Here is a 22,036-nt window from a genome sequence, read left to right as displayed (position 1 = left end):
TTGAAGTCATTAACATGGACCTTTCATAATTATAAACTCAAACATTTTAAAGTGTGTGCATTTATGTGTAACAGAATTCATAGGCCTTAATTTAAAATATTCTGCTTCATCCAGAATTGACAAGAATTTAAATTTAAATTGCTCTCTATCTACTGGTTTATTTTTCAATGACATGACTGCATCTTCCAGCATTCATTAGAACAGCCCCAACAGTATACATCCATATCCACAATACACAATGTTCCTCATATTTATTTTTCAGGTGCAGCAAGTACAGACTGTGCAGCAGGTACAGCATGTCTACCCAGCTCAGGTGCAGTATGTGGAGGGAAGCGATACAGTCTACACAAATGGAGCAATGTAAGTAAATTAATCAGAAACATTTTGTGTGGTTGGAAAAAAGTATCTGAATAGAATATCTGTATCTTTTATAAAATCTCCTATTTCAGTTCAATTTGAAAAGCATTTAGCAAATGCTTTCAGGAACTATTCTGGGTGTACATGCAAATATATACATATATATGTATATATGTAAATATATACATATATATACACACACATATATATGGTAAAGAAATATTGAAATAAGAATAAATATAGGTTGGGGGACTTAGAAAGGTTTCTTGTAGACCATAGATGTTAAAAACCTCAAGCTGTAACAGCCAAATCAGATTTAAGTATAATTGGGAAATATTTAACAACCCCCACCTCCCAAATAATGCACATAGATAATATGAGTAGTAGTTTTCTAAGACAGTATGCAGGCTACATGAATCCTTATGTTTGGGTAAGTAACTTCATTTCTGTTTGATTTAGACTATTTCTCTTGAATCAAACTTTGAAGGAAAGCAAGGATTCTAAGAATGGGAGTAAGAATATATTGCATGGGGAAGGCTAGGTGGCACAGTGGATAGAGCACCGGCCCTGGAGTCAGGAGTACCTGAGTTCAAATCTGGCCTCAGACACTTAATAATTACCTAGCTGTGTGGCCTTGGGCAAGGCACTTAACCCCATTTGCCTTGCAAAAAAAAAAAAATACATTACATATACAGGGATTAGCCAGTACAAAGGTACAGAAATAAGAGCTGTACTATTGTGGGTGAAGTACAGAAGGGAACCTACTGCAGTTGAACTATAGAGTTCAGGGAGATGGGTAATATAGAATGAGTTATGAAAGCTAAGTTGGGACCAGGTTATACCTTTAAAAAGGCAGGGAAATGTAAAAATATAAACATGTTAAATAGTATTTGATCCTAAAAGCAATAGAGAAAAATTTAAGTTTTATTGGTTAAGAGAATGAATTGACTAGACTTAGTAATTACTTTCTCAACTTTATGGAGGATGAATTGGAAAGGGAAGAGACTTGAATCAGCAAGGTCAATTAAAAGGATGATATAGCAGTCCAAGCAAGAATTAACAAGAGACTGCCTTGTGAGTGTGAGAAAGGAACAGATGTAAAAAAATACTGTGGAGGGAAAATGGTAAGATGTGGCTACTGGATATGAAAGGAAATGAAAAGTCAAGAATAACACTAAGATTGCAACCCTCAGAAGAAAGGAAAATTGAAGAAGGGGGTGAACTTGGGGAAAACCCTAATGAGTTCCGATAAGTTTGAGATGAGATGAATTTGAAATGTCCAATACATTTGAGCTTGAAATGAAATGAGTTTGAAGATGAGTTGAGTTTGAATTATCCAATAGATAGTTAGAAATGCACAATGGGAGTTTAGAAGAAGGAACTTGGACTAGATGTAGAAGTCTAAGAATCATCTTTATAGATATAATTAAAACCATTGAAATTAATATACATAATACACACTCAACCATGTTAAATAGTATAGAGGAAGAAAAAGATAATAGAACTCAGGGTCAAACCTTGGAGTCCATCCACAGTAAGTGGATGCGATACAGAATTTGAACTATCAAAGAAGACTCAAAATGACAGTCAGGTAAGAGCAAGATGAAGAGAAATTGAGAAGTCATCAAATTTGGCAATTGAGAGTTCCTTGTTCTTTTCAATGTATTGATCAGTTTTACTGATTCTTTTCTTCTTTTTTTCTTTTAAAAGTTTATTTTTATATAAGTTGACTCTCTAGGAGGGAGATGAAGGAAGAATACTGGGAAAAATATAGCTGACATAAAAGGGAAAAGATAAATTAAAACTTATTTTGGGGGGTTGTTTTTTTACAAGGTAGTAGGGTTAAGTAACTTTCCCAAAGTCACACAGCTAGGTAATTATTAAGTGTCTAAGGCCGAATTTGAACTCAGGTCCTCATGACGCCAGGGCTGATGTTCTATCCACTGTGCCACTAGCTGCCCCTGAAAACTTATTTTTAAAGAGAATATTGATAATTTATGAGAGTTCAGTTTTGGTTGTTTGATAAGGTCAAAAGTCTGATTGTACGTTTTTAAAAATAAATAAGGGAAGATGAAGAGCAGAATAGAATAATAACAGCTCTTCCTAGCAGAGGAAGAGATAGAGGACGATAGGTTAAGTAGAACACTATTATGGAGTATGATAAGATCTAATTTTTATAGAATGTCAAAGATTTGGTCAGCAGTATTGGATTTAGTAGATAAGGAGAAACTGAAGATTAAAAAGAAAAGGAGATGATTCTAGGGACAATTTAATGGAAAAAAGGAATTTGTCTTGGTGAAGATAAAATATAAAAATATACATTTTATAACATGTTAGGTTATAGCATAGCACAAATATAATAGTAATAAAATAGATATTTTATTTATACTATCAAAGAATTTTAAGATGAAGAAAGGAAAAAGAAGGAGTTAACAGGATGTGCTCTTCATTCTCTCTGTGAAATATGAAGCAAGGAAAAGAGATGGCAAGACTTGAAAAGAGATTTGAAAATGCCTCTGTGATGAAGAGGAGAGAAAACCATCTAGTTAATCAGTCAACTAGCTTTTATGAAATATCAGTGATTTGCCAGGCATTGAGCTAAGTACTGGGGACACAAAGTAAGGCAAAAAAAAAAATTCCATGCTCTTAAGAGACTCACAATCTAGTGGAGAAGACAACTTGTAAACCACTATGTACAAACAAAATTGATACAGGATAAATTGGTAATAGTGTCAGAGGTAAAGCACTTGAGTAAGGAGAACTAGGAAAGATTTCTTTCAGTTGGAGTAATTTTAGCTGAGACTGAAAGGAAATTAGAAGACAGAAATGAGGGAGAGCATTCCAGGTATGGATGGGAAACAGCCAGAGAAAATGCAGGGAATTGGTTGGATATGCAAGGAAATAGCAAGGAAGTCAAAGTAGGTGGAGGGGGAATAAGGTATTAGAAATCTGGAAAGGTAGAAAGCGGTCTGATGACTTTAAGTAAGAGCATTTTTTATATTTGATCCTGGAAGGTAATAGGGAGAAGTAAGAGAATTGTTTTCTTAAGTGAGGAAGTTGAGATTAGATGACATAAATTTGTAATTGATCCCAGACAGCTTTGTTCAACAGCTCATTAGTAGAAACTGAAAAGATAGATAGGGTTGGTTGGTGCTAAGCATTGACAAAAATGGGTCAAAGGATTTGAGAATCAGAGACAGTGTAGAGTTGAACTGATAATTGGATTGAAATTAAGAAGGGTTTGGAGGGAAAGATGAGTTCTGTTTTGAAAATGTTGTTTGATATACATATGGATCATCCAGAAGGAGGTGTCAAGCAGTTAATTGGAAATTCAAAAATGGAACTCAAGAGAAAGATGAGTTTAGATATGTCAATTCAGGAGGTGTCTTATCTAGAGATGACAATTAAATCCATAGATTCTAGTGAGCTCGCAAAGAAGGGAAAGCTTGCTAAGAAAGAAGAGGAAGAGCAATGTCTAGGGAACATTTACAATTCAGGGTTTGGGAATGGATGATGATTCAGCAAAAAATACTAAGATGTGATTAGACAATTGAGAAGAAAAAGGTAAAAGCAGTGTCCTGAACATTCAAGTTGAAAGAAATAAAGGGAAAAGGGATAGTAAGTAAAATCAAAATATATGAAGAAATTGAGAAGTATATGAACTGAAGAAATGGCCATTAGATTCAGAATTTAAATGAATATTAGTAATCTTAGAAAAAGTGAGTTTGGTCAAATTGTGGGGTTTTGAAGGTCATTCATAGAGGATTCAGGAATGCATGGGTTATAAAGAAATGGAAACAAGTAGAGATGACTTCCTTCTCTAGCAAGTAGAGATGCCTTCTTTGTCTAAGAAAAGTATACTTGATAGAAAATGAGAGGTTGAGAAGATAGGTGAAGTCTAGTAAAGATTTCTTTAAATGAAATCCATGTTTATTAGGCAAAAGGGCAGGAACACGTGAATAAAGAAAAATTTAGTATAGAGAGGGAATGATTGAAGTGTCACTTTCCTAGAGGAAACATTATGGGGAAAAGTTTCTAGTCTCAAAGATTAGTTATTTATTCAACTAGCATTTATTAAACACCTACCATGTGTTAAGAACTGAGACTACAAAAAAATTTACTGTTTGTCCTTTGGTGAGAGCACTTGCTTTTTTTTTACTTGAAGGGAGAAGAGAAAGTTTTGAACAGATATCAGGGAAAATAGTTCATATACTGAAAAAAATTTTTTTTAATTTTATTCACTTAAGGTAATGGAGTTCAGTGACTTGCCCAAGATCAAACAGCTAGGCAACTTTTAAGTGTCTAAACCGAATTTGAACTCAGGTCTTCCTGACTCCAGAGCCAGTACTCTATCCACTGTGCCATCAATCTGCCCCATGCTGAAAAGATTACTGCATTTATAATCAAAGGTCCTCAACTTAGTTGTCCTCTATTCCTTTTCATTGTGGGATGAACTTGAGCGATTAGTCAATCAGTATTCGTTAAACACCTATTAAGTTGGGGCAGCTAGGTGGTACAGTGGGTAGAGCACTGGCCCTGGACTCAGGAGTACCTGAGTTCAAATGCAGCCTCAGACACCTAATAATTATGTAGTTGTGTGGCCTTGGGCAAGTCACTTAACCCCATTGCCTTGCAAAAAAAAACCCTAAAGAAAAACACCTATTAAGTCAAGGGTCATGCAGGTCCAATAAATGAAGGATTCGCCACTCATGATGAGGGGGAATAGCTTTGTATTACAGTTTTGTCATCTATAACATGAAGTGGTTGAACTTTATGGTCTTTAATGTAACTTCAGATGATAAATCCTTTGACCCTATAATGATATAAACTCAACTTAAATAAATTTTAACTTTCCACTTTATCTTGCTAATAAGAAAGAACAAACTTTTAACTTCATCCAGAACATTAAGAGTACTTGACTGCTTGCTTTCTCCCATTTTATATAGCACTTTGAACTTTTGGGTCATGCATTATTTTATTTTTCCTACTCTATTCTTTTATAAAATAAAATTGTTATTGATGTATTTTGTTTTTTTCCATGATCCATATCCTCCTCCTTCTTTCTAGAAAATAATTCCTTATAACACATAATTAAAAAGAGCTGGAAGAAAAACAATTTGGCAAAATTAAGCAGCATACCATAAAGATGTGATATTGTATGCAGTGTTTCACAGCCATCTTTCCTCACCTGTGTAAAAAAAAAAAGTAGGGAAAATATCTTCTTACTTGTCTTCTTTGAGCATTCAGGTTGGATTGTTTTGTTATTATTCTTTGTATTTACATTGTTATGGTTATTGTGTATATTGTTCACCTGGTTCTGCTTACTTCACTTTCATCAGTTCATCTAAATCTTTCCATGTGTTTTTATATACAATTACATTCACCATTTTTTCCATCACAGTGATATTTCATTACATTCTTGAATCACAAGCTATTTAGCCATCTCTCAATCAATGCTTTGTTGCCAATTCTTTGTTTCTGCAAAAAGTTGCTATAAATATTTTGGTGTACATGGGACCTTTCTTTTTGCTATCGATTTCTTTGGGGGAGTATATGCCTAGGCAGACAAAGTAAACTTTCAAATTTAATGTATGCCTTACTATAGTTTGTCCTAAGGTATAGTAAGGCTTCCAAAGATAGAATTGCAGCTGGGAAAATACTTATCTACTTCATAATTAGTTTTCATAATTTATCAAGAAAATGTTCCTTTTTGGTATTCATTCTTTCCACCTTTCCACCTGTAGAGTTTAACTACCACAGTGATAAAAAGAACTTCACAAAACATTGATGTAATATCTTTAGGATTTGATCATCAAGTTTAAAGTTCAGAACTTACTCAAAGGAAGAACTGTATCTGAACTAAAATGTTTTGTATTTATTTCTCTTGGTTAACCCATTTGATATGACCACCTTGCTAGTGAGCCCAGAAGTAGGGAGGTTTAAAACTGATGAGTCAGCTTGGGTCAATTCTATATCTTTTTATTTCCTTAACTGATTGGTATTTGTCCTTCATTCTTGTGGAAGACCATGACATCAGGGAGGCGATGCTATAACATGCAAGTGAGATGCTTCTATTCAATTTTGAGCCAAACTGTCCCAAATATGTGTAATGAATATTCTAATAAAGACCTGTTAAAAAATATTTCATCTATGTGGGTTCCCTCTCCCCTTCTCATGGATTTCTTTTAAGAGATCATGGATTGCTCTGAGTATATCGATCCTGTGTAGTTCTGAGGCTTGATAAAGTCAATACAATAACTTTCTTTGACAGAAATATTGGGAAGATATTTGGGGTCACTTGGACTCCAGGCAGAACATATGAGGGCAAAAAATACTTTTGAGAAACATGTTTCTCCTTGTTTGTTTGACATTAATAATTAGAGATCCATTAAATGGTTAATTCTGAAAACTGCTTTGAGATCAAGGGATCTCAAATTACCTTAATATATGCATAAAGAGTACTTAATGCAATTTAAGGTTATCTTTTCCCTGACCAAGTTAAAAAAATTAGTAGTCCACAAACAGTATAATAGGCAATGTTATTTTCCACACCTTATATTTCAGTTATTTATGTGCTTATACAAACATGGTCTTCTGTAGAGGATCACTTGTTTAAGCCTAACTCAAATTTTCATAAACCTTATAGCCCAGATCAGAAATTGAATCCTGTGGGATTCAACCCTAAGACTTCTGCACTGGGACTGTTATCCTGATTAGTAACTGCTTTAATGGACTTTCAACTGCAGCCATGCTTCATTTCATTCCTTTCTCCCTAGCTATTCTTGATATCGTCCAAGGGTCAGAACAAACTCCTATTCTGAAATGATTACCAATACAACACTGCTCTTGTTCCTGGAAAGGAATATACCAATCTTTTCCCCTATTATCAAAATAATTCTGGCCCATACTAGTACAAATTTATATTCTCTAATCTCACCACCCTCACTATTGGTAAACATGCTATTCTTCTATAATTGATTCTTAATCCCAATTCTCTAAAAGTATTCCAAACCTCTTCTGTCTTCAAATTTCCCATAGCACTCCTTCCCTCCAACCTCTTAACCCAGCATCTTGCTTTACATTTCACTAACAAAATTGATATAATTTGCTAAGAGGTCCCTCTTTTTTTTCCTCCTCTTCTTTCTTTGCCTGTAGTAAGTGCTTAATAAAATTGCTTTTCATTCATTCATTTTCTTCTCAAATCACTCGGACATCTCATCCCACTTTTATCTTCACTCTGGTTTCAGATGAAGTGTTAGCCCTTTTCCTTTCCAGAACAAATATCCCTGCGATTAATGTTCTCCTTTCTCTCCACTCTCTAGTCCTAGTTCAACTCCGTATCACCTCTCAAATGGATTGTTGCAATAGGTTTCTAACTAGTCCTTTTTTTTTATCTTGGAGACCTATCTAGTCTTTCTCCCCATTCTATTCCATCTGCCACTGTTTTTTCTAAAACTATAGGTTTGACCATGTCAATCCTTTCTTAGTGAATTCAAGAGTTCCCTATTCCTTCTAGAATCAAATACAAAATCTTTTGATTTTAGTTCATGATAACTTCTTTCCATCTTTCTAGCCATCTTATATCTTACTCCTTTTCCCACACATTATGATCTGATGACAATGGCTTCCTTGTAGTTCCTTGAACACAATTCTCCATATCCTGTCTCCTTGACTTTGCATTATCTATCCTCCAAATCTAGAATCTTCTGCTCGCTTCCCTAAATCTCTTTAAATATTCAACTTAAATTTCACCCTCTGCATGAAGTCTTTCTTTATCCCACTGTAGCCATTGTTTTCCCCATTTCAGTTTACCTTAGTCCAATCTGAATATATCTTGTATGCACCTACTTACATGTTATTTTCCTAATTGCAATAAATGCTCTTTGGGACAAAGACTGGGTGTGTTTGTCTTTATTTCTCTAGTGCATTTTGCAATGATTAGCACATAGAGTTTAATGAATGTTTATTGATTGATTTATTGCATTGCCTCCAGAGCCATTTCCTGATTCATATCTGGCTACTGGACCCAGATGACTCCAGAGGAAAAAGTGAGGCTGGTGACTTAGCAGAACACCCTTCACTCAAATCCAATTCACTTGCTTGTCATGATTTCACCTCCCTGATGTCATGGTTCTCATTGAGAAAGAAGGATGACATCATCATTGTTGACCAAATAACTAACTGGTTAGATGGATGTTGGTTGTTCTTCATTCTCAAAGAGGATCAAGATGACATCACTATATTGAAGTCAAGGCACACGACTATAACTGATTAGACCAATGTGAGCTCAGAAGGCTCTTCCACAGGGTTAGACAGAAATATTCCATATGAATATTTGGATTGGAGATGTCTCTAAATTTGCACATCTCATGTTTCTTTTGAGCTTCTGCAGTTCTGCTTTGTTCATAGAATACAGTACCTTCTTTAATGTGTATTCACCATGCTAAGCAAGCTTGTGCCAGCATCTTGCATGTCTTATAATCAATTCCAAAGTTCTTCAGAGAGACATTGAGGGATTATGTGGTCTCACTCATTCACTATCCTTGGTGACTTTTCCCTGATGATTTTTACCTTTCCAAAAAGAATGTGAGCTCCTTGAAGTCAAGGACTATCTTTGCTTTTGAGCTTGTATTTCCAGGTTGGGGCAAAGTACTTTTCATATAGTAGTAGAAAAGTGCTTGATGATTTTTCATTCATAAAATTTTGAATGGTGAGAAAGTAGGTATATTGATCAGTTGTTAATGTCCTCTCAATTGGCATCATTTGTAAAATAATGTTATTTATAGTTTTTTTTCCATTCTGAGGTTGTCTTTGCTTTCTATAGTTTCTTTGATCTTGACTTTAGCCAATAGTTTCATCACATATATAAACCATTTATAAAACCACTTTCCTCCCAATAATCATTTCTTACTTCAGATATACTCAATTTTACTTTTTGTGATCTTGCTCAGTACTTACATTGTCCCATACATGTAATACTTAAGGAAAATATTTGTGTTCTAGGCAAGAACCTCTGCCATATTCTTCTGCTTCCCTTTGTGCCTATTTAAGTCATCACTATCAAAGTATATATTGATTTTGTTCTTAGAATGTACAAATCTTTGTAGTTCTTCATAGAATTTTTCTAACTCTTCTTTCTCCATCACAGATGTTGGTATATACCTACCAATTATTTTCATAGTGGCCTTTTTCATAAAAACGGTCACTGTAAGATGACTTAACATAATATCTCATTATTTTTTTTGATTGACTCTAGATGCACAATAAAGGCAATTTATTTGTTGCTTCTACCAGTGATCCATTCTTCCATTTAGCTACAACCTGGAAATATGCCTCTCCACACTTAATTGGTTAGTTCTTCAGATAGTAGACAATGTCATCAGAACTCTACTCACATTTTTTGCAGACTAGTAGAAACTAATAGAAGTTATGGGTTTTTAGAATAGCCTTTGAGGACCTAGCATAATTACCATGTTATAGAATGGCACCAAATCTGGACTTCTGGGAGAGAAAAATAAAAATAATTCATAGATATTTCTTGTGAAATCTCTCTCTCTCTCTCTCTCTCTCTCTCTCTCTCTCTCTCTCTCTCTGTATATATATATATATATATAATTTCATTTTTATATGTGGAGTTAGAAACCTAGATCCAACTACCAGCTCCATTCTACCTTCCCATATTTTCTCCTCTGTAAAATAGTAATAAATAATGCCTGCCTATCATCTCCCAGGTTTTTTTGTGTTTAACATAGTAAACTAGATTATAAAGTACTGTGAAAAATTAAAAGTACCATTTAACTCAATTGAATTATTAAACTGAAATGGAAAATTAAAAATGTTTTAGTGGTATAATAAAGAAATCATAGACTTAAAATATAGACTCACTTTTCACCAGATTTTTTATTCTTATTCTCCTTTGTATTCTGTATATTTTCAGGAGCTGCTTTATTTATTTATTTCACTAAAATTTGTAGCTGATACATCATGGTCTGGAATTAGCTTCAAATTTTTGAGGATTAGAGTGGTGTATCCTAAAATAATAATATTTTGCAAATGATGCTAGTCTAGAGGACATTAACAATTGACCAATAGATCTGCTTTCTCACCATTAAACTGAAAAAGCTTCATTTGTGAGCTTGTCAGGGTACTATGTATATGGAATCCAAAGTCTAGCCTAGCTAACTTTGGACACATTTATCCTCTATTGCGTTTTTTAACTACAGTTGTTTCCAAGGATATTTTTGCTACTTTAATGTTTTGCTGTTGTTGTTGTTGTTGTTTAGTTGTGTCCAATTCGTTGTGATTCCTTGTGGGTTTTCCTTGGCAAAGACACTGGAGTAGTTGACCATTTCCTTCTCCAGCTCATTTTACCAGATGAGGAAACTGAGGCAAACAGGGTTAAATGACTTGCCCAAAGATCACACAGCTAGCAATTGCCTGAGTCAAGATATGAATTCAGGTCTTCCTGACTTCAGAACTAGTATTCTTGCCACTACAGTATTTAATGTAGTACTTTGCAGTTTGCAATGCACTTTCCTCACTATAACATTGTGAAGAAGGAAGCTTAGATATTATTGTTCCCATTTTATGGATGAAGCAAAGGAATGAATGTAATAACTTCCATTCACATTAGTCACAAAGCCTGTACACCTTCCAAATCCAAGTGGCAAAAGTGCACCTCTAATAATTTCACTATATACATATGCCCAATGCTTCCAAGAAATGTGATGAAGGACATAAAAATAAACTTTATGATATCATCCCTATCCTTTTTTTTTATAAAAGTGGAAGAAAATAGAAAATGGGTACATTACAAGGGTTAAGTTGTATGATACAAGCAAAACATTCAGTTGGATTTCATAGAAAAGAAGATGCTATTTTTAGATTTTTTAGGAAAAGTTTTCCTTAAGGTTAGTACTCAAATCAAAGTTTGAAATGCAATTGACTAGGGAAGAATGTATAGAGATATTGTGTGATAGAATATGTGTATGTGTTTGTGGGTGCAGCATTCCAAACAAGGGGAACATTATAGCCATGTAATCAAATACCACAAGAATTTATTCCAAAGGGCAAGCAACTGAGGACAATAGGGACAAAAGAGTAAGAGCTAAATTGAAGACTGTTGCAACTTCAATTCCTGTACAGTTAAAATCCCAGGGAAGTCAATTTCTAATCCTATTTGAGGCCAATAATCCTTTCTGAAATATTCCCCAACAAGTTCTATGTAAATGGATGTTATTTGGCATTAAGACATGACAAAATATTTCATAAAACTGCTGTGTACAAGTTAGCAGAATAGACTTTGCAACAATCATATCAGTTGCAAAATGACCACAGGAAAGGAAATAAAGAATTTTGATCAACATAAATTCGTAGCTATGGAATGGGAGTGATGTTATCCTAATATCTTTATAATTTCCTAAAACAAGAAAATCCATTAAAGTAATTACTTGTCAGAATATTAAATACCAAGGAGATATTTTCTGCATCACTATTTCCTGTCTATTATAGTCCAAACTGAAGTAGCTGGGGCTGCTATTTAACCTTGTCTACTCAAGCCAAAATAGGAGTAGTTGCATATATCTTTGTGTAAAAAATGATATTTATCTCTAACCAATGAAAGCAGAATAAATACTCTGACTCTGAATTTCTTTATTATTTGTGGTGGTACTTGGAGAAAGCCAAGGTTCTAATCTTTGTTTTGTCCCTTAACTAGATGGTATTTCTTAAGACAACTTGCCTAATTTCTGGCTCAGTCTATTTCTTTCTCTTTAAAAAAAAATATTAGCTAATTTCACTACCTGAAAGGGTTATATTACAAGAGGCAGAAGATGCCTCTTAATTGTTCTCCTCTGCCTCCAGATTAGTATCCCTGCCTTCAATTTCTCTCCCTTCCAGTCTATTCCATATACCATTATCAGATTCATCTGCTTAAAACATTGTTTTTGTTCGTGACAATTCTCTATTTCATAATCCACAATAGATTCCCAAATAAAATCTAATTTCTAAATCAACAAAATACATCTCTAGATTAGAATATTTCTCTTCTAGACCATAAAGTTCATGAAGGTAGGCATCTCTATTTTTATTTTATTTCTGTATCATTACTAGCACCTAATGTAGAGCTCTTGACATAGTAGATGTTTGATAAATGTTCATTGTTTTGAGTTAGATATGTACTTTATAAAGTTGGAGCTTAGCTGTAACACTTTGTCTTGTACCTCTCAAATATGTATTTCTCACATAATGTGTATTATTATTATTCATTCTGTTGTATTTTATCATTCTAGTAGATGGCTAGTTCCGTAGTGACAAGGGACCATATCTTCTCTAAATTTCATATTTCCTCTATTAACTAGTGCAGTAGTCTAACAACAGAGGTGGTTAATGAATGTTTGTTTTATTGTTCTTGTTGAGCATAATGACTGTCTCTAAATTTGCTAAAATTCCTCATGTCTTCTAAATTGAATTTAAGCCCATACTTAGTTCCCTACCCTCTATGGTAAGGACTTTGTGACATACGTATGTTTTTAAGTCTTTCTCCACCTACCATTAAACTGTAATCTGGGTGATTTGATTGAAAGCCAAACTTTTTTTGTATAATTAACTGTGCATATACAATTTTTTTTTGCAAGGCAAATAGGGTTAAGTGCCTTGCCCAAGGCCACACAGCTAGGTAATTATTAAGTGTCTGAGACCGGATTTGAACCCAGGTACTCCTGATTCCAGGGCTGGTGCTTTATCCACTGTGCCACCTAGCCACCCCCATATATAATTTTTTGACAAATAGTTTTAGAGCCTATTTTTATGCCATCTATGTATACCAAAGCTGACAGGAATAGTATATTTTTCTCTTCATAACTGTGTTAAATGTGAGCCTTAATTTTTTTTTCTTTCAAGACCTAAGGATTTAAATGAAAAGCAATAGTAGGAATGCCAAGTTACCTCTGAGATTTTGTACCTGCTAAAGACAAGAAATTTGAAGTTATGATTCCCATTCCAAATATATACATATATAAAGGTATGAGAGTAATGACCATACTTAGTAATAAAAGTCCTACATGTGAATAAAGGGAATCAAGGTACGGTTATTGAGAGAATTATAACTTTGAATGCCTGACTTTTTTGTGAGTAGAAATAAATCTCAATCAGTCACAACTACATTGAAAAGGGGTTTAGTTACTTTTTTCTTTCCTTGCATTTAATATATATGTATTTTTATATAAGGAATAACAGAAGGAGCACACATCTATATCTACCTACAATGGGTAAAAAAAAAGTGATCATTCAAGAAATGCTTTAGCCCTGTAAGAGAAATAAGTATCAAATAATGGGAGTGATTTTAAATCCAAAATGTCAAAATGAGCATCACCCTTATCAAAGAAGTCTTTGTATCCTCAATAGTATCAAACACTACACTTAACCACAATAGACTCTCAATAAATATTTGTTGATTTGATTATTTTTCTCACACTATATTGCTGTCATTGCAGTTAAAGTAAAAGATTGCAGAAGATTGCACTTAAGTCAGGGTATAGTTCAATATCAGTAATCTTAACCAGTATTTATGACTATTCTTTATATGAATAGTTTATGCAGTTTAGATAATGATGATAATAAAAGAGATACTATGGAAGTCACTTTTTCCTAATTTGGTGTATTTCACACAACAAAAATGCCTCTTACTGGTCATTAACAACTGTTTGCCTTGGAGCATTTTGGAGAAGGATGACAACGCTTAAGATCCAAATGAATGGGGCATAGTAAAATGCCAAAAAATATACTCTACTTGTGTAATTTGCTGAAAGTTCAAAGTGTTATTTTTTTGTGATTTATTTTTTGTGAAACCCCATTCTAGGAACATCCAAATAGAACAGACTACTCTGCAACATCTGAGGGAGAAGGCCATGTTAAGAGTCTACAGCTAGATCTTTGAATCACATAGCTTCATGGACCATAAGCTTTTGCTTATCCATTCAATAAATGTTTACTTTGTGCCTACAAAGTAAAATCCAGTTAGTCATTGGAATAGCTTCAAAATTAATTATATCAAAGTCATATTTCCTAACTTATTTGTCCAAGAACTGCTTAAAAAGAATCTTCCTTTATCTAAACATGAGGACAAGAATAACTGAGTTACACACTGATTCTAGAAGAATCACTCCCATCTAACACTTGGCAAGTCTTCCTCCTTAAAGAAGGAGCTGTGTGCCTTAAATGGGACCTTCAATGAGAGAGATCTTGCAGTATCATTCTAGCCAGTGATCTTAAAAGAGCAGATTACAGACAGTCACTTCCTAATCCTGCACATTATCTCTCAAAGTTCTTTAAGATATTATTAGTTTAGAGTTTTTTGTTGGGTTTTTTTGTTTTGTTTGTTCATTTGGGGAGGAGGGTGTCACTATATGGTTGTACTGACAAAGACTTTTTGTGGATTGGCCTAGATTAAGTATAGAAAGGCCCTTGATTTCTATCACCAAGTAGCTTGATCACTATGAGATGATTTCTTTAGCCTTTACAAACCATAAAGCAAAGAAAAATACAAAATAGCCTGTACATCACCCCTCACATTCTACTTCTCAATGATAGTAGCCCAATGGTGGATCACAATTCTTAGACTGTCTACAAATATTACCTTGGCCCTTATTGCTCATAAATGTTAAATCTTTGTAGGTGGCACAGTGGATAGAGCATTGGTCTTGGATTCAGGAGGACAGGACTTCAAATTCAACCTCAGACACTTGCCAATCACTGACTGTGTGACCATGGGCAAGTCACTTAACCCTGATTTCCCTGCATCCAGGGCCATCTCCAGTTGTTCTAATTCAAATCTGGCCACTGGATCCATATGGCTCTGGAGGAGAAAGTGGGGTTGATGACTTAGTACAATACTCCCTCATTCAAATCCAGTTCACTTGATTGTCATGGCATGTTGCAGTCTTCGAAAATGAATGACAAACATTAGTAGTCTTAAATGTGCGATTTTTATTGAGTGACCAATGAGTGGAGAAACTTAATCATATTGATAGTGACATTCTTATTATAAATAATACCAAATAACAAGGAATTTGCAATTAAATGGAAGGATGGGTCACAGATTGTCCTTGGAGAGGACAAATTTTAAATTTTAAATGGAGAAACATTTAAAGGAGTTTGTAGACTGAATATTTTCAAGTAGGGGACTTTTAAGACCAGATCTATGCATAAGCAAGATTGGATAGGCATAAATATGGAAGGATGGATTGGAAAATGAAGCAAGGAGAAGTGGAAAGACCAATAGGAGGCTAATTTTATAAGCCAGGTGGATGGGAAACTAGCCTGTCCTTGTTTAGTGTTAGCAGAACTGGAGAGACCAGGATGGATACAAGAGATGTTATGGAAGTGGAATTGACAAAGCTTAGTAAAGTTGAGGAAAGAGACAGAAAGATTAGACTCATATCAAGTCCTTTGAACATGGAAACTGTTATTAGTAATTCTCTTGACAGTCATATTACAATGATGAGCAAATTTGGATGGAAATATAAATATGTCTACTTTTTAATCTACTGAGTATGGAATACTGGATTTCTAGTTGAAGATATAATTATGGAATTCAGAAGAAAGATCAAGAGTTGACATAGATATTTGAAAGTCTTCTACATGATAATAATTGTTGAATTTATAGGAGTAAATTATATTACTAACTGAAAGAATGTAGAGAGAGAAGAGAGGGCAAATCTGTGGGGAATACTCAGGTTTCAGATTGGGGAAAGAACAGGTTTATAGAAGAATAGAGAAATCTGAAGAGCTAAGAATAAAACATATTTAAAACCAAGAAAAGAGTGTTGACATCTAAAAGAAAGATGGAATCAATAGTACAACATTGTGGAAAAGTCAAAGAGCATTAGACTAAGAAAATCATTTGATTTGGTGAAATTGGTAGCGAGATTAGGGAGACAGGTTTGGGGAAGGTTATATTATTTTAGAGTACAAATTTCTATCTTATTTTAATATGTCTGAATATGTTAATAAGCAGATAGTGTTATGAGAGATTGAAAATGCATGAGAGAGTGGTGAGGAGGAAAGAATGTTTGGGTCTGGAGGAGAGATGGAAGGGAATGGTTTAAAGAGTACAGTTAGAAGGCTTCACCTTAGCAAGAATAGGAATGTCTCTGTTATCAGAAGGAAGAAAACATCAATGATGTTGAGAAATGCTTAGGAAAAGAAAAAAAAGATAAAGGAACTAATTCTAAAGGCATATAATTAAAATTAAATCAATAAAATACAATAATGAGTAAGTATACTGAGCAAAGTCAGCATCATTTTCACTCAAGGTATATACTAAAGCATTTTGAGATAAAAACAGTCCATCTGATGAATTCATTCTTGATTCTCATGGAGGACCAATGACAGCATGAGGGTGACCTACAACATTCTATTTGGAATCTAATAATAGTCATCTGGGGGGGGGGTAGGGAAGTTACACTGAATGTACATGTTCTTTCTTGGAAATATAGGGTAGAACAATAAAATGATTTCTGTTTGATCATGCTATTTCTTGAAAGGCTTTTCCCCCTCAAGTAAATCATTGTAAGTTTTTCCCTTCCATCACAGGAGGAACTTAAAATGAGCAAAGCAAAATCTTTGAAATGGTACAGCTTTTAGATAGATATTCAACTGTTCCTTACAGTAATTTTCAAAAATACTGATTTAGTTTCCACACAATATGCCAGGATCTGAGTCATTTTCTAAAACAACTGTTTTTAAAGCATAAAATATGAATATTTCTATGGCAAATTTATTTAAGCAATAACATATAATAAGAATTTAGTCATCAAGGACAAGCAAAAAAGGATTTCACAATCATTAGTAAACCCTTTTATTCACCAAGCATTTTTTAAACACCTACAATGTATAAAACAGTCAGAATTATAGATCAGTGAAATAATTTCTTCCTGCTCCCCTCCCCATCAAGGAACTTAATATCTATCTAGTAGGATAAAATAAATATTCTAAAATTTGTAATGTGTCAGAATATATGAAACTGAAAGTAGGCTTATTCAAAAGTTATAAACAGCATAGAATTAGAGTTCAAAACAAGGAAAGATCCCTTCTTGATAAAATTATCTTGCTTCCTGTTCTAGAAAAAAGGTTGCATTTGAGCTTGGTCTAAAACAAAGGTGTGGAAGCAACAAAATGCATGATGTGACCCAGGGTAATTGTTAAATGTCTAAACAGGGTTTTGCAATACTATAACAGCTATCCAAGTTGACTATATTTACAGGACCTGAGAGGGCCATCAAACTGTGCCTTTGTCTCTGGACTGGACTATACCTAATGGTTTAATGAGGATCTCAATTTTAAAGCACTTCTTAGTAGAAAATTGTGCCATATCCCTCTGTCAATCATTCAAATGTTTAAAAACCCTTTCTGTTTATGTATCTTCTATTTGCAACATCCTTGAAAATGAAATTCAAAATTGCTCATTTATAAATAAAAGTCACTATAAATCTGATTCCATTAAAATTACCCAGCCTTACCCTGGAAATGAGAAAGAGCTATTCAGGAGTTAATTCTCTTTCTACAAACTGTTGGAATATCCACATACTAAAGTGAAATAGTTAGGACCCACAATCTATAAAAAAGTTTCAAAACACACTTTCCTTAGTTTTTACTTGAATAGCTTAATAGAATAGGAATAATCTCTTTCATACATAGATTCCCCTCAGAAATCTAACCCTTATTATACCTAGATTGATAAAATTATAAAACTGGAAGGAATTTTAGAATTACAAAGACCAACCCTTTCATTTTACATATGAAGAAACTGAAGGCTCAGAGACACAAAGTAGCTTGCTGAAAGTCCCAGATAGAATTAGTATCACACCCATTCTATTAAGCCATGCTTTGATTCTATTTATTTATACATAGTTTTGGAAGTACTTTCATGTTGCATTGTTAATATAAATGATCACATTGAAATGGGGCCACTTTATATTTGATAGATATGAATTTTGAAGACCCTTGTGAAGTGAACATTCTTTTGTTTAATGTAAGAAAAAGTGTTTTTTAAATATTTTTTTAAAATTTCCAGAAAAGGAGTATTGATGAGAAGTATGATATACAATATACTTTAAATACTATGTTCTCACTTCATTCTCATCACTAAAGAAGGCAGATATGTTGCGTTCCTTTTCCTTCTCCCTCTCTTCCAGGCAACATAGTAATCATTTCTATATAAGTTGTCATTTACTCTCCCTTTGGGAGGGAAAAATCACTCATCTATATAGCATCTCTACAGTATAGAAACTGAAGGTGTTTTCAGAATTTTAAACATTATGTTTATACATTCACTTTATTTCAATTTGGTGATCCAATTTTAGATTTCATTGACCTTAAAATACTTATTTTTGATAATTCAAAAAATACTTCATGAAAGACCTAGTACCTATTTTATATTTAAAATATTCTATAGTTTCTAAGTAGAAAGAGAAGCATGATTATGGTTTTATAAATGAAATTTTTTGTCATATTAGACTTTTAAGTTCTGTGAATGCAGAGACTGTTTTATTTAAAATTTGTATTTTCTCTAGGTGCCTACCATAGTGGCAATTTAAAAAATGTTTGTAGGAAGGGAGAATGAAAAAGTTGAGAACAGCTTTCATCTAAAAATCAAGCTAAGGAAAGAGACAGAAATGGAGAACAAAAAAGAGACAGAAATAGAGAGATGTGTAAATGTTGTATATGTCTATTCTCAGTAAAGATTGTGAAGAACATAGTAAATAAGAAAGTAAGTACCTCATTTTTCTTTCTCTTTCCGAAGCCGAACAACAACTTATCCTTACACAGAAACCCAGATGTACAGCCAAAACACTGGAGGGAATTATTTTGATACCCAAGGAAGTTCTGCCCAGGTGACTACAGTGGTCTCATCTCATAGTATGGTGGGCACTGGAGGAATTCAGATGGGTGTTACAGGAGGACAACTCATTAGCAGCTCTGGAGGAACCTATTTGATTGGCAATTCAATGGAAAATTCTGGTCATTCTGTGACGCACACAACTCGGGCCTCCCCAGCAACAGTAAGTACTTTATTTAAAATATTTTTGATTTGGAGATCTCATAGTCTTTTATATGGGTGTTTTTATTTTTTATATCTTCCTATTTAATAAAGAAAAAACAAGTCAAAGAGGGGAAAACATTTTACTCAGTATTGACATATCTTCATTGTTATACCCATATCTTGATATAATTTTTAATCTTGTTTTATGAAATAAAGTAATGCATAATTTTAGTAAATTTCTAATTTAATAGGAGTTTTAAGTTCAAGTAGCAATAAAACATCTAGGTTTCATCTAGTTATTCTTAAAAAAAATATATGTATGCAATGCCTGATTTTTTATGACTTTGGCATATAATAAAAATCAGAAACATGGAACAGGGAACATTAAATTTGATATTCTCTTTTCTTCCATTTGGCATTTAAACTAGACCTATGCTTTTAAAAATGTTATGGCATTGGGCAAAAAAAAAAGCTCATCTTTGCCTTGGAGAAACTATAATTGTAAGATGACATTATTTTAGGGGAAAGTAATGAAACCATATGTATGGATTTAACATGTCATTTCTCAAATTTTGAACCAGTTTTATTCCACAAAATATTTACTCAAAATTTTGATTTCACTAGAATATTATTTACTGTTTTATAAAACAACATCTAACTCAAACCTCAAAATCAGTCATTGATGGTCCTTTCCAGTTTCATAACAACTCTAGGGGGTAGGGGAGTATGTCTAGGTCAAAAAGCATTATATTTAGAATTCCATAGCTAAGTAAAAAAAGAAGTAATTATCTGAACTGTTGCTTGAATTTTGATCTTTCTCTTATGAATTTTGATCTTTCTCTTATTAATGTGGACCTGGGTATACTTGAGCTATGAAAGAAAAAGGGAAAAATAATTTTGAGGAAAATATTCAAATAATAAATTTTTCTATTATTAAATAGAATTTATTCAAAATTTTTTGATATGCCCTTTATTTGTGTATATGAGGACTATACCATTTAAGCTAACATATGCTATCAGTTAGGAATAATGATTTAATCCATGAGCTGATGGTTTCTTCATTCATTGTACTTTTCAGAATCCATTTTTTGAAGGGCTTCATTTTTAATTTGTTGAAAACTTCACTATTCTTCGCTTTAATGACATTTATTTTTGTTTTATTGGGATAGTCATCAAATACATACATTTTTCTTCTGCAAAATACTTTTTTTTAAATGAACATAGTACTTGTGAGCTTTTATATTACTCTGCTTTATAATTTATGCATTGGAAATGAAAGGTCCTTTTGCCATGAACAAGCTGAGATGGCCTGTATTAAGTCCCTTAACCTTGATGACCTGAACTTTCTTCATTTTGAAAACTGAGAGGCATGGATTGGATCAGTGGTCTTGGTTCCATGAAATATAAGAGGATGAATGACCTGTAAGAAAATTTTCTCCTATCTAAATTTTTAAGTATGAAATTTTATGTCTCAAAATGCAGATGAGGTACAGCAACTTTTTAGTACAAAAATAGATTTACTTCATTCTGCTCTAAAATTACCTCGACCCTTTTTTTCCCTCAGAGTCATTTCTGTGGGCCCTACTTCTCCCAAAATAGTATTTATGCATTCTGTTGTTATATTTTAAGCCTCAAAGTAGTTTTAGCCAAATCAGTTTTGGAAATGCTAGACAAGAGGATATATAAAGTTTCTTCTTTCTATAAAAGTTTAAAATTCTAATAAAAGAAATGTACCAAAAATGATAAGAAATCCCAAACTTAAAAATTACTATATATTAAAAAAGAAACCCCAGGAAGAGTTATAGCACAGTACCTCATTTCATTTTTGACAAAATCATAACAGAAGATAATTTTTAGGGGCCCACAAGGTTTTCATAAGGGAAGTATAAATGATTTTTACATCTGTTTTTGGACACTCTTTTTCCCCTAGCCTATAGTTTTCAGCATCTTAATGTTGTTGTCCAATTATCCCTAATCCTCAGGCTCTCAACTTACTAGGTGTTAGGAAATTATCTGACTAAAGCAGTTCACACTAAAGAATAAAGGATTAATAGACTTGACCAACTTAGAACTATTTCTTTTATGAAAGAAAAGATTTTTAACCGAAGAGAAATCTCAATTAGTGAAATATGTCTGGGAAGATATTTTTGAATGTCTGCCTTTCTTGTGTCCTTTGATGGCCCATTCAAAAAAAAATGAAGTCTGAACATTGACATCTTGCTTCTGAAGGATTGTAGACCATATGGTAGCATAGAATTAAACTCCACTGAAAATATTAATATGAAAATTTAAATTAGAAGTAGAAATTAAAAGTGATTTTATTTTAGGACTGAGTTGTAAGGACCAGTTTCAAGTAAAATGTAAGAATATACTTTGAAGAATTTGTAGCCATTTCTACAAAGGGATAATAAATTGACTTTTATCACCAATTTATTATTTTACATTATTTTTAAAATACCGAATAATTTTTCATTGGATCAATGAATTTTGTCAACAAATTGACCCACTCAGGCTTTGTTTATTTATTTTGTTTACTGGCATAATAAAGAGCCTGAGTTTATTAGCACAGAACTGCTCATTGTTCATATGTTAAATCTAATTTTATAATTTTTAATAAAGATATAAATTTTAGTTCTT

General features: G+C 33.2%; 1 protein-coding gene across 12 annotated transcripts in view; it reads left to right on the top strand.

Annotated features, from left to right (window-relative positions):
- Positions 1-22,036, top strand: part of RFX3 (regulatory factor X3) — a 358,977-nt gene that overhangs the window by 219,692 nt on the left and 117,249 nt on the right. For all 12 annotated transcript variants that reach the window (XM_074197449.1, XM_074197448.1, XM_074197442.1 and 9 more), the window contains 2 exons: positions 263-360; positions 19,160-19,418. In XM_074197449.1, coding sequence (XP_074053550.1) covers positions 263-360; positions 19,160-19,418 — 357 coding nt within the window. The remainder of the gene's footprint in view (positions 1-262; positions 361-19,159; positions 19,419-22,036) is intronic.

Source organism: Macrotis lagotis, chromosome 8, assembly GCF_037893015.1.
Source record: "Macrotis lagotis isolate mMagLag1 chromosome 8, bilby.v1.9.chrom.fasta, whole genome shotgun sequence".
Lineage (NCBI taxonomy): Eukaryota > Metazoa > Chordata > Mammalia > Peramelemorphia > Peramelidae > Macrotis > Macrotis lagotis.
The sequence above is the reverse complement of the archived record's forward strand: the minus strand, read 5'-3'. Positions and strand labels throughout refer to the sequence as shown.